Here is a 14,102-nt window from a genome sequence, read left to right as displayed (position 1 = left end):
AGGGTAGGGCTTAAACAATTAATGGTAGGGCCTTGGATAGTGTTTGAGAAGAGGGACCTATGGGTGCAGGTACTTAATTTCTTTGAAGTTTGCGTCACATATACATAGGGTGGTTAAAAAGGCATTTGGCATGCTTGCCTTCATTGCTCAGTCCTTTGAGTATAGGAGTTGGGAAGTCATGTTGAGTTGTACAGGACATTGGTGAGCCCCCTTCTGAAATTCTGTGTCCAGTTCTGGTCGTCCAGTTATAGGAAAGATATTATCAAGCTGGAGAGGGTTCAGAAGATGTTGCCGGGTATGGAAGGTTTGAGTTATAAAGAAAGGCTGGATAGGCCGGGACTTATTTTTCACTGGAGTATAGGAGGTTGTGGCGCGACCTGATAGAAGTTTATAATGAGGGGTATAGATAGAGTTAATGGTAGTTGTCTTTTCCCTAGGATGGGGGATTTCAAGACTAAGGGGCACATTGTTAAGGTGAAAGAGAAATTTTAAAAAAACATGAGAGGCAAATTTTTTTTACACAGAGGGTGGTTCGTGTGTGGAATGAACTTCCTGAGGAAGTGGTGGATGTGGGTACAATTACAATGTTTAAAAGACATTTGGATAGATATGTGAATAGGAAAGATTTGGAAGAATATGGGCCAGGAGCAGGCAGATGCGACTAGTTTAGTTTGGGATTATGTTCGGCATGGGCAAAGGGTCTGTTTCTGTGCTGTATGACTCTAAATGCAAGATGAAAAGTTTTGACAAACTGGATATATTTTCAACAATGCTTAAGTTCTGCACAGTAAGTGGATTGATTATTTTTAAAGGGAGTTATGAAGGCATATGATGATGAGGAACTTTTGGATTTATGTGAAAAATCAAAGGTATAAGTACAAAGTAAATGTGTGCTAAGAGATAACAGGACTGATCAGCCAAAAGGCTTCCTTCTGTGCTATTTAACATAACATAATGTCAAAATTAGTCTCAATAGTTCAGTCAATCCATGGAGAATCCCCCCAAGGAAAATGGTGGAAACATTGATTGAATCAAATGCATATTGGACATTTATTAACAAAAAACAAAGTTAATGGAGTAATTGGGGACACAACATAACATACTTGGGAGACAAAATTGGCTTTTGCATTATAGCTCCCAAAGGTAGTCCTCACTAGGATTTTTCTTGTTATTTTTGAATGTGTTTACCATGATTGTTCAGTAATGCCATTTTCATTGTATCATGTGACTGCCAGGTTGAAAATGAATGAGATGGACCTTGGTCCATTTCTATGTTTCTGGCTTTTTGAATGACTATAATGAAAAACACAAACGTAAGGGGAAAAAATACATTTATTTCATATACAAAAATGCACAGAAGTTACAACTTGTGAACAAGCTTTTAGATCAAACCAGTCCATGCTATCTTTTACACTCCATATGGGCAAATATTTGAATTATATTTAACCAATGTATTCTTGTATCCCTTTGCAATGACGAGTGGAGTACCGCAAGGGCTCAGTACTGAGACCCAAGATGTTCACAATATATATTAACAATTTGGAAAAAGGAATTGAATGCAATATCTCCAAGTTTGCAGATGACACTAGGCTGGGTGGCAGTGTGTGCTGTGAGGAGGATGCTAAGAGGCTATAGGGTGATTTGGACAAGTTGGCTGAATGAGCAAATACTTCACAAATGCAATTTTATGTGGATAAATGTGAGGTTATTCACTTTGGTGACAAAAACGGGAAGGCAGATTATTATCTGAGTGGAGGTAGTAATGGTTGAACATTCACTGAAGATTGGCAGGTGCAGCAGGTGGTGAGGAAAGCTAATGGAATGTTGGTCTTCATAGCTAGAGGATTGGAGTATAGGAGTAAGGATGTCTTGCTGCAGTTATACAGGGCCTTGGTGAGGTCACACCTTGTGTACTGTTTGTAGTTTTGGTCTCCTACTTTGAGGAAGGACATTCTTGCTACTGAGAGAGTCCAGCTAAGGTTCATTAGACTCATTCCTAGGATAGCAGGACTGACATATGAAGAAAGACCGGATTGACTGGGCTTGTACTCACTGGAATTTAGAAGAATGAGTGGGGGGGTGATCTCATGGAAACATACAAAATCCTGATTGGACTAGACAGGCTAGATGTGGGAGGAATGTTTCCGATGTTGGGGAAGTCCAGAACTAGGAATCACAGTCTAAGAATAAGGGGTAAGCCATTCGGGAGTGAAGTGAAGTAGAATTCCTTCATTCTGAATTGTGAACCTGTGGAATTCTCTCCCACAGGAAGCTGTTGGGGCCAGTTTGTTAGATATATTCAAGAGGAAACTGGACCCAACCCTTGTGGCTAAAAGGATCAAGGGGTATGAAAGAAAGTGGGAGTGGGATACTGAAATTGCATGATCAGCCATGATCATATTGAATGGTGGTACAGGCTCAAAGGCCTACTCTTGCACCAATTTTCTATGTTTCTAGGTTTCAAAGTTGAAATCATTTTTCTTTGCCCATCTATATATTTCTACCTCAACCACTAACCATTGAAGCAAATTCGACATCCTCAAATCTGATGTGATTATAATATACCCTGACGACATTCAGCTAAATTACCCATTTAGAGGAAACATATGTATTTGTTTATCCATCCAACCATCACAGATAGTGAAACTTGTCTTCACAAAGTTTTTAATCTTTTCCTTCAATATATTTAATAGGGTCAGAGTACTGTCCAGGTTTGCCCCAGTAATCCACTGCACGAATACGATAGAAACCAGACACCTGTGAAAGTTCTGTTGAAGAAAGAAAGGAAAACATATTAGACACCAAAATTCCTGTATATTGAACATATTTAAGCCTAGAACATTGGTGGGCCACGGTCTGGACACTAATTCTGCCAGGATTCTTCTCCATTTAAACCAAACAGCTGAATTCTTCTTGAGAAAGAATCTGTCTGTATAAGAGATCAATAACTTTTCTCATAGAGCAGAGCAATGCAAATTACTTCCTGTTGCTAACCAGGAGATACAAGCTAGGATCCAAGAGCCAGGCCCCTAGAAGATCCACTGTAATTACCTGAACAGCCTTGGGTGATGCTGTTCTTTCCCTGCTTTGAGGCTGTTGTGGTTGCAGCAGTTGACAGATTTCAAAACATTTGGTCCTTGCTAAGGTTGAAGAAAGAAAATTGCTCCCTAAAATCCCTGGGGTTATGGTCTCCTTTAGAATAATTCTCTTCCCACCTTTTCTTCCTTCTTATCATATTCAATTCCTAGTGGAAGGCCTACAAGGCCACCCATACACAGAAGCAACTTTTTCTCAGCTGAGGTTTTTAAAATGAAAAACTAAGTACTTTAGCACTAGCCAGGCCGCTCTCAGTAGACTACTGAAACTTTAGCTAAATATAAAGAAGTTCCAAATATACACTGGATTGAATTTTATGTGGGAGGAAGGAATGTAAAGGTTGGAGGCAAGCCATAGTGGATGCACCTTTAGTTGGTTTTGAGATAAACCACTACCCCTATCGATAGTACATTCCCCGTCAAAGTAGTAGGTCAATCAAATAACTGGCAGTTCCTTTGTACAACCAGTGCCATGGTGCCCAACGTTACATCTCACACCATGTCTGCCATTTCACATGGAGAAGAATGGGAGTCTTAAAATCCAGGCCATACAATTCTACCAGGAGCCAGAAGATGTGATGCATCCCAAAACAGGAGAGAAGAGGACCCGAAGACAGGCAGCGTCACTTCGGAAAGTGGGAGAGAGGAGATCTTAGAGACAGGCAGCAATCCTAAAAAAGTATTCAGTCCATTTAAAACTGTAGTACTAGACCAAACTGATGGTGTTCTAAGATAAATCAAAACACAATGTAAAAGGTAAACAGGGAATTCATTGCTTAAGTATTTTTGTCATTTTTTAAAAATTCAGATAATTTTAGAAATTGTAAGACTGTATTAATGGAAGTAATGTTTATGAAGAGGGCAGCACGGTGGCTCAGTGGTTAGCACTGCTGCCTCACAGCAGCAGGGACCCAGGTTCAATTCCACCCTCGGGTGACTGACTGTGTGGAGTTTGCACATTGTCTGCATGGGTTTCCTCTGGGTGCTCCGGTTTCCTCCCACAGTCCAAAGATGTGCAGGGTAGGTGTATTGGCCATGCTAAATTGTCCATAGTGTCCAGGGATGTTTAGGTGGGTTAGACATGGGAAATGCAGGGGTAGGGGAATGGGTCTGGGTGGGATGCTCTTCAAAGGGGTGGTGATGGGCTTGTTGGGCCGAATGGCCTGTTTCTGCACTGTAGGGACTCTATGACTCTAACAGTAATAAAGCTTATTAGACTGGTTGGTGAATATTTCCTTTTTATCTTAACTAGGGCATTTTAATCAGGGTAAGAGGAGTATTCTTAGTTTTTCAATGAATATAAGTACAGCAGTACTAGAGGCAAGAATGAAAATTTAATCAGTTAAATCATTCAATAACTAGATTCTATAAAGATGACAGGGCAGGTGATGTGTGACAGCTGCAGGACAAGTTAACCTCTGCTTGTTGAAATTACTTCAGATGTCTTGGAAAGGTTTCTTGTCCACTATCTCAGTGAGCTATATGAGACAAGCTCAGGTGAAGAATCATGAGATATAACTATTTGATTTCAAATGGGAAAGCACATCAGAAATAACAGACCTTTCTTTTCTCCTTTACATTGTGGATTTTTTTTACGAACAGACCTATTGTAAAATCCAGTGAAATGATTACTTTAGTGTAAAATTTGCATTCCTTTGCCAGGACCAGCCTATCTGGAAGCCTGATAACACTATCAGTAGAGAATTGATAGGGAGCTGGAACTTGGGTTTATTCAATTTTATATATGACAAAGATTTATCCACAATTGTATTTTGATCACACATTTGTTTGGAGCCTGCATATGCAGTCGTGAGCCTCAAATCAACTCCGTGATTTTCATTTGCAAAACATCACTTGCAAACAAAATGCGGATCATTGTACACAGTCAAAATCATAGGTCATTTTATGTTAGGTTAAATTCACAGTATAAACAGAAATAAAGAAGCTAAAACTAACCTTTTTTCTTGTTGAATGGAGCATACACAAAAATAGTAAATATAGTGTCTTTATCATTGATCCTTCTGTAAACCTTTCCATCAACTGAAAATTCCACTTCAAATGTTTTTAAACATCTGCATTAATAAAAAAGAAACATATTAGACACACATTTCTAGTTTCACATTTTAAATGACAAATATTAATTGTTGATGCTTAAGATATTTAAAATAAAATTTTCATTTAAAGACAACATTGGAAAGGGTGTGAGAGAGGATTATGAGAATGGTTCCAGGGATGAGGAACTTCAATCACATAGATAGATGGGAGAAGTTGGGACTGTTTCCTTGGGGATGAGAAGGCAAAGCATCAGGGTTCTGGACAAAGTACACAGGGACAACCCGCTACCGCCATACAAGGTTTGGCAATGAGACGGCACAAATATAAAACAATTTGCAAAAGAAGCAAATATGATGTAAAAAAAAAACTTTCTCACATGGTGAGTAATTAGGGTCTGGAAATCACTCCCTTAAAGTGTGGTAAAGGCAATTGTAAGAGAACACATATTTTCATTTTGGGATGAGAAACTGAAGTGGAAGTTGGACTAATATAAAGCTGAAATACCAGGAAAGTTTTGAAACTTCCAAAGATCAAGTGCTAAACACTTGTAGTAGTACAATGAGATAGCAAGAACTGCAGATGCTGGAGTCAGAGATAACAAAGTGTGGAGCTGGAGGGACACTGTAGGCCAGGCAGCATCAGAGGAACAGGAAAGCTGACGTTTCTGAAGAAGGGTCCTGACCCAAAACCTCAGCTTTCCTCTTCCTCTGATGCTGCCTGGCCTGCTGTGTTCCTCTTGCTCCACACTTTGTTATATCTGTAGCAGTAAAATGTTGTTTTTTGAAGCAGTGAGGGGGTTCCATTGAGACAGAGTGACAACAGGCTTCTTTGAGTTAAGGAAATTCTGCCTGATACCAGTCTTGTGATTGTTTGATTTGCAGTTTGTTATAAAGCTGCAAGTGCAAAAAACATCTCTCTCCACCCACACCCCCAACCTCTCCACATGGGTGAAAAACAGAAAAACCAAAACAGATTTTAAGAGAAATACATCAAACAAGAAAAGACTTACATCCACCAGATCCACTACTGAAGTGAAGCAGGAACACTGTTTTACAGACCACAGTGTGTCATGCAATGCTGAAATCATTAAATAGTGAGACACTATTTAATCCACCCTTGTGATCTGGACTTTTGTTATTTGGAATTTTGTTTTTCCCATGGTTCTTTTTTCCACCCATAATGTGTGTCAAATTGTCTGTCTTTTGTCTGTATTAATCGTCAGCACATGTATGTGCAGATGAGGTTTTTTAAGGAGCATAGTTTAAGTCGTAGGGTTAAAGTTAAATATATTACAATAAATAGTTATTTTTGTTAAGAATGAAAGCTGATAAGTAATTTTGTTGTGAATAGCAGTCAATGAGGCAAACAGGTCACCTGGATGGTCTAAATGGAATTTTATACATTTGTGGCAGCACTAAATCAGAATGCTCATTCTGAGCCATTGCACACATAATGGCTGTAGGACTAGTGGAGCTTAAAAATTAGAAAGGACAAAGTCATGGCATTGTCAAGTCAGCAGTCAATGTCAGTGAGCAAGTCAAGGTTAGCGAGCACTGGGGTCCTGGCTGAGTGTGCATTTGTGTGTGTAAATATATATATATATGTAAAAATAATATGCAATAAACAAATAAATCAATAAAACAACCAATACTAACTTCCAGGCTAATTCAGCTGATGTCTTTCTACTAGATTGTGTGGATACAACTGTAGATTCTCCCACAAGTTTTAAACTAGGCAATTTTCTACATTCTGTTCTCTGAAAAATTTCAAACTAAGATTAAGCCTCACCTGCATTTGATATAGTTATTGAGGTAGTATGTTTTTACTCTGTTTACAAGTCAGGTCTATCTAGCTGTCATTTATATTAGAACTATAGAAATAATACAGAACAGAGGGCCCATTCGGCCCATCTTATCCATGCCACCCTAAAGACACCCAGATGCCTTTTCTAATCCCACTTTCCTGCACACAGCCCATAGCCCTCCACCATGTCAGTCATCTCTAAGCAGGCTGCAAACTACAAGAGGTCTAAACTGCAACAAACTCCCTCAGCAAACATCCAGATAAACTGAAACCAAGGAACATTCCTAAGCACCACCTATCTCTATGAAAATGTTGCCTGTTCTGGGATGTCCTCAACTAATCTTTAGGTTAATTATTCCTCATTTATGATTTCTTCGTTGATCAGAGGAAAGAAATGGGCTTTACAACCTTTCATGGTTTACTAGCTGCTTTTAAACTAATTTAGCTCTAACTTGCGAAACAAAACCATCACTCTGAAATGCCATTATTGCAAACATTAGAAATATCTTGTCTCCAGCTTTTTAGCTAGTTAAGCCCATCTGCTATTTTGTAGCTCTATCCTTCCATTCTGACTCAATTAAACAAACATGGGTTATCTTTTGAACTTCTTTTTCTTAAGGTATTCTAGCAATTTCTAAAACTCAAATTTTTATTTAGCTTATCTTTCTAGATGTTAATCTTTTAGGTTAGCAGGGCAGCATCCTTTTAACTGTAACACATTCCGAACTTGCTTCAATTGTATTTATCCATTTTTTACTGTCTAACATTAATTGTTAAAACTTAAAACTGTACTCTAAAATATATGTACCATAAACTAATATACCATTGTACGTAATAATATGTGCTGCAGGGTTTGGGATGAGCTCAAATTCATGAAGGATGGACAACTGAAAGTCATCTAAGACAGTGCTGGAATAGTCAAATAATAACACTTTCATAGATCAGGGTTTCTGCCGATGTGCTGATGCAGAGCAGAGAGGGTCAATATTACAGAGGTGGAAGTTGTTGTCATGCTAATAAAAAGGATATTGTGTTTAAGCTCATCTCAGGGCTTTTTCTGAAGTCTTTAGTGATTAATTGCAGATTTTGCTGTGCATGTTCTGGTCAGCTTTCACATACACACACACGCCAGACAAATTTGCAGCCTTTAAAGGAAATATTAAAAATACATTTTATTTACTTACTGTGCAGTCAGGTGGAGAAGTGGTGCGTGTTTTAGCTCCACAATAATTTGCAGGCTGCTGTACCCCTCTTCATTTCATCCTCTCAGAGAACTCTGTATACTGACATGTCTGGCATTGAATAGCTTGGCCTTCATACTTCCTAAACTCAAGCTGCATTCAGTTCCTTCAACTTGCTAGTGATAAATGAGGGCAGCATAGCCACATTAGGTGCATGCAGCATTTGCACCAATTTCCCACCCTGATTCAAAATCTATCTCCTTCATGCTGTATTGATTAAGAATCAAAAGTCATAAAGTTTCTTGATTCCTATTCAAAAGTGTAAATGGGAACAGATATTCAGCATCAGGCTGCTCAACATTGATTCAATTCTAAATCTTGAGAATTAATTACTATACAGTACTTATATTATGGTCCCTAGGCACATTTCTCATTAAGTGGCCAAGAAGTTTGGAGCAGCAATTTGCCACTTCTCTGTGGCAGGAATGGTGACAGGGAGTGATGCAGCCATCTCAAGCCAAAGATTGAATTATTCCTATGGATAGAACTGACAACTACTTTCATAATGGTAACTGACTCTTCTAGCTATCAGAAAATGGCGTGCAGCATGCATGTCTTATATACGGATGTGTTGTACTTTGTATGGGAGTGGATGAAATGTAAGGGATTTCTGGCTTGTAATGTCATCCCGTCAATTCTGCCTGATCTTTTGATATCGGCAAATGGATGGGGATGGGTAGGTGCAACAAGTGTCATTTTCAAAATTATTAGAACCATTGTAGTTCCAACAAGTGGAATTGTTGCAGAAAAGAATTTTGGCAGAACCCAAGTCCAACCCAAATTCCAATAGCTGTGCCATTTATAACACTGCAGTACCTTTAACTAACTAGGACATTTGGGGCTAAAATGTCATCCAAATATCAAAATATAGCATACATGTTTAGAGAATGTACTTGACCAATTTGCAGCTTGACATGGTTCACACAAAACCAATAAGTAGTTTGAAAGAAGAGCATAGGATAATGAACCAAACACAGTGGCACGTGTATCTAAAATTGAGGTTCCAACCAAGTGAAGCTAGAATGCAGGACTAAAAACCTAATATCCAACATGTTAAACAGTAGGCTATAGACAGAACTATGTGATTCCACAATCAATCAATGCGTCATATCAAAGCTCTGCAGGCTTGCTACATCCAGCTACATGAAAGGTGATAGGCAATTAAAGAAGTAACCACAGCAAGAGGCTTCATGAATGTTTCCATCCTCAAAGATGGGGAAGTGAGTGCATGAGTGAAAAGGACAAAAACTGCAATCATTTTCAGCCTGAATTGCCAAGCAGATGATGATTCTCAGCCACCTCCTGAGATCTCCACCATCACTGGTTCATTCATGCTATCGTGAAACTACAGACTGCATTTACCATGGCAAAGACCCCTATAATACTCTGTGGCTGTAATGTTGAAGACTTTGACTCCAAAACTAACCGTTGTGGTACAGCCACAAAATTAGCATCAATTCCATAAATTAGGAAAATGCCCAGGTAGGGCATGTCCAGACCAAACAAAAAAATCCATGGCTTTAACAACCCTATTTGAATACTTGTGATCATCAGCAAAGTAATGGAAGGGACTGTCAACAGTGTTATCAAGCAGAATGTACTCGGCAATGACCTCCTCGCTGATGTTCAATTTGGATTCTGCCAGGACTGCTTTGTTTCAGACCCCATTACAACATATCTTCAAACCTGAACTAAACAGCTGAATTCCAGACGTTAGATGACAGTGAGTGACTGCTATTGACATCCAGACACCATTTGACTTGAGTATGAGATCAAGACGTATCTTGAGGAGCATGAACCATTAACAACCCACAATGAACATGAAAGCCAGGAAGTAAAAGTGGATTGTCAATAGTTTACTCAGAAGAGAATAAAGACAGGTCTTCTTAATTAGATAATGAACTTGGAAAAGGCATGCAAGGAACATCATAAAGAAAGTAGAGAAAGACACAGGTTCAGTGTTAGGACAGGGAGAGCCTTATTGAAAGTTTAGCTCGGTGGGACAGGGAATTTGAGGATGTGCCAGAGCTGGCTGATCAAATGGTGTCAAATCTTAGTGTTGAAGAAATCCATGAACTCCTCACGTGTTGGAGGTGAGGTTGGGGGTAGAAAGGTTTCATATGGCAGTTTATAGGAAAGAAAAGATTACATTTATAACACAGTATGAGTCTGAAATGATAAGCAATTTTCGCAGATGAGGAAGTGGCCAAATATTGCTTTGTGTATCCTGTTAGATTTGGCTGGTCTGCAAGAACAGAAGGAAGATTTTTAGGGTTGTTTTTCCAGTTGTTTTACTTCAACCCCTTCTGTCTTGATCTGTGGGAGTCAGAATTCTCATTCTTTTATTTATTAAATCAAGGATCCTACGGCTTCTAATCAGTCTTTTAAAATTCTGCCACCTTCAAAGATTTGTGCGGATGCATCCACTGCACTCTGCTTTCCTGCACCCCCTTTAAAATTGTTCCATTTAGTTTATATTGCATCTACTTGGTCTTTCTGTCAAAGCTAACCATGTTATAGCATGGTGTTAAATTTCATCTGCCATGCTGCTGTCAATTCCACTAGTCTATTCCGTCTGGAAGTCTGTTCTATACACCTTGCGGATTACAATTGCGATACCCGTGTGCTTTTGAGAAACAAAACCTATGTTTTATGTTGTGGTGATGGTCCCTTCAAGAGATTTCTCTAGCAGATTATCTCTTATTAGGAGAAAAATCAACAGGCTATATAGAATTGACCATGTGCCAATGTGCCTAGGAGATAAGCAACAGGAAAAGGATCAACAAGAAGGCAGTTATATTGGTTGTCTTGTAAGCAATTTAGTTTGGAACAATCTGACAGCAGGATGCATATCGTTCAAACAGGATTCAGTTAAAATTCTGTGCGTTGTCTATGAGAGTTTAAATTGCTTGATAATTAAAGGATTCAACTCACAATGAGTTGGGACATCTGAAATAACAAAGCTGAGGAGAGAGTTTCTGGATGCAAGAATCCATATTTAAAAACGTTAGAACCAGAAATCTCTTATTCGAGGTGGCCGGACTTAAGACACTGGTGACATCTATGTTGAGTGGGATTTTATAAATGTTGGCTGGTAAGAGTAGATTTGAAGGGACTACCATACTGAAAGTAAGTGGGAGACCCAAGAAATCTCAACCCAAAAATTGAAAAGTACTTAACCAAGTGGTCAATCTTTTAATTTATGATATGTCAGCTTTTTGGTGGTGTTAAGATAAATGGTTCAGAAGGAAATTTGAATTAAATTTAATTTGGGTATATGTAACCATACATCATGCTCCTAATAGCTTTAATGTAACTCACAAGTTAAGAGATAGATTACAGTTATTAAATTCTTGTTTTTTGACCTTAATATAGAGAAATACTTTTGTTTTAAACAGTGAAAGCTGTGGTTGCATTCTTTTAGAAAATACCTGGGTTTTCATTGTTCCAAAAATACTAGGCATACCAAGATCATAACACTATATTTCTCAGTTTTGCGCCATCTGCAAACTGAACATAACATTATCAATATATCTCAAAAAGAAGTCCCAACGTTGGCCCCTTTGCGAAACATGGTATTCTATTTCACAGTCTGAAAACACCTGCTTACCTCTACTCCACTTTCTGTTCTTCAAACAATTTCACTTTCATGCAACCATTGTCTCTTTAATTCCAAAGGCTTCATTTTGTCTAACATTGTGCCTGTGTTGCTGTTTGATAATTGTAATTATCAAGTACTTACTTTGAGTTGACATAATTATCATCCCATGTAACAGCCACCTGTCCCAGTATCAGAGGTATAAAGCTCACACCGCGAGTCTGTGAAGAGATCGAATAATCTGTTAAAAATACTAGGTTACACACTTTATTTCTTAGGTAACATGTAAAGTATTCAAACACTCGGTTGAACTATGTAGAATCACAAAGGATTGCCAACAAGTTAACAGCCTAACAAGTTGTGTTAGACCCACAGATTTTTTTCCAAACTAAAACTGGAGATTTGAACAATGCCTGGGTTGCAGAGTTTGCCGTGTGACTTTTTTTTGGAACTCAAACATCAAAAGTGGAATTTGTGTTGTGCTTTACCTAGTTTTTACATAAGGTCACGTGAAAAGAGGGTTGTTTAGAAACAGGTAACATGGACTTGTTACTATGACTAGATAAACTGGTGAAAGGAGCCTTGGCCTACAGGTTGCATAGTGACAGCTTTTGGATTGTTCGTTTCTGTTTAGCTTAAACTTGGGAGTTGTGAAGTTGAAGAGTGAACTCCAAAAAGCGTGCAAGAAATACAAGTCTCTGTCTCTCCAAGAAAAAAAAATGCTCTTAGGAGTTGTGGAGTGGTTTTGAAAAGAAGCATTGCTCTTTCTATCCAACTCTCTCTCTCTGAATAATAAATGCTCAACGACACTGAAAGTTGAACTGCTAATAAATAAATGTTTTTGTGTTTTCCAGTTAAAACTGATGGGCATACCTTAATGTCCTTGTCAACAGCAAATCAAAGCAAATTAGGCATTTTAGTGAGTCAATTGAATATCTACACTTTTGGGATGCTTTATTGCATAGCGGGACTTGATAATCAATGCATTCCTACCATCAGAAATGTAAAGTTCTAACAAAAGCATTATAAACCCCACCTCCAACATACGCTAGTTGGAGAATGGTGAAAACCCTATCTCACTTCTATCCAGGTGGCTTGTTGCAACTTAAAATGTAATCTGACATTTAACAGGCCAGGATCCCCACTTCATGCCTATTCTGGTGAGTGCCACGAAATTCAGCCTACTAACTTTAGGGACTATTCAGACACGTTGTTCTGTTATGTAAACAAGGAGAAGACAAGCAAAAAAGTTGGATACAACTTTTGACCCAGGATTTGGACACCTAATATAAATAGTGCAGAATCATGTCACTACCTGGGTGCACTTTAAATGCCTGGTTCCTGGGTGGAAATTAGGCTACTTTTGCTCTCAAACCCCCAGGGTTTTGGACTCTTGTTTCTATATTATCAAATTGTTATTCTAAGTAATGTAGCATTCAAAAAAGTTTCATAATGATGTCAAAAATGTGCAAACATTATGTTTCTACATTAAAAATTTGAATATCACCTCTTATTTACTTTATAACCTGCAAACAATACAAATGCTGATCTTAAACCATTGATTCATTTTCATTGCAAATCTGCACTGCATTTTGGTTCAATTCAATTGTCATCATTTATCTTTTCAGCAATTTATTTACTGATCATACACAAAATGATTACGTCCTTATGATTTCCAACTATGTAGCAAGCTCTTTGACCATTTTAATCTAACAAGAATTAATAAAATTCAAATTCTAACCTGGTTTGGAGGTCTTTCAGGCTTTGCACAGATGTGCAACAGATATACAGAGGGAATAGGAAGTTTCAGTTTCAGAATGATATGGCCTTCTGGAGGAAATGGCATTGGTCCCTTAACCACAGGATCCTAATTAAAACAAAATCAAAGTACCTCAAAACACTGAATTGCATGTTTGGAATAATATATTGGTGTGGACATGATGAAGGTTGCCAAAAAGTGTCCCAAATATAAAAATAATAGCTATGTAAGGATGGTAATAAAGACTTTATGTCATATAGAACTTTAGTAAACTAGTACTGTTGAATTTTCATCAAAACAGATTTTCATCATGTTTCCAGCATTTTCTAAAAAAACTGAAAGAACTGCGATAACAAGGTGTAGAGCTGGATGAACACAGCAGGCCAAGCAGCATCAGAGGAGCAGGAAAGCTGATGTTTCGAGTCTGGACCCTTCTGCAGAAATGGGGGAGGGGAAGGGGATTCTGAAATAAATAGGGAGAGAGGGGGAGGCGGATGGAAGATGGATAAAGGAGAAGATAGGTGGGGAGGAGACAGACGGGTCAAAGAGGC

General features: G+C 38.4%; 1 protein-coding gene across 5 annotated transcripts in view; it reads right to left on the bottom strand.

Moving 5' to 3' along the window:
* Positions 1–1,314: 1,314 nt before the first annotated feature.
* Positions 1,315–14,102, bottom strand: part of idua (alpha-L-iduronidase) — a 208,306-nt gene continuing 195,518 nt past the window's right edge. For all 5 annotated transcript variants that reach the window (XM_048595980.1, XM_048595995.1, XM_048595989.1 and 2 more), the window contains 4 exons: positions 13,534–13,659; positions 11,937–12,013; positions 5,052–5,167; positions 1,315–2,768 (listed from right to left, as the gene is read on the bottom strand). In XM_048595980.1, coding sequence (XP_048451937.1) covers positions 2,665–2,768; positions 5,052–5,167; positions 11,937–12,013; positions 13,534–13,659 — 423 coding nt within the window. In that variant the 3' untranslated portion in view covers positions 1,315–2,664. The remainder of the gene's footprint in view (positions 2,769–5,051; positions 5,168–11,936; positions 12,014–13,533; positions 13,660–14,102) is intronic.

Source organism: Rhincodon typus, chromosome 1, assembly GCF_021869965.1.
Source record: "Rhincodon typus isolate 14 chromosome 1, sRhiTyp1.1, whole genome shotgun sequence".
Lineage (NCBI taxonomy): Eukaryota > Metazoa > Chordata > Chondrichthyes > Orectolobiformes > Rhincodontidae > Rhincodon > Rhincodon typus.
The sequence above is the reverse complement of the archived record's forward strand: the minus strand, read 5'-3'. Positions and strand labels throughout refer to the sequence as shown.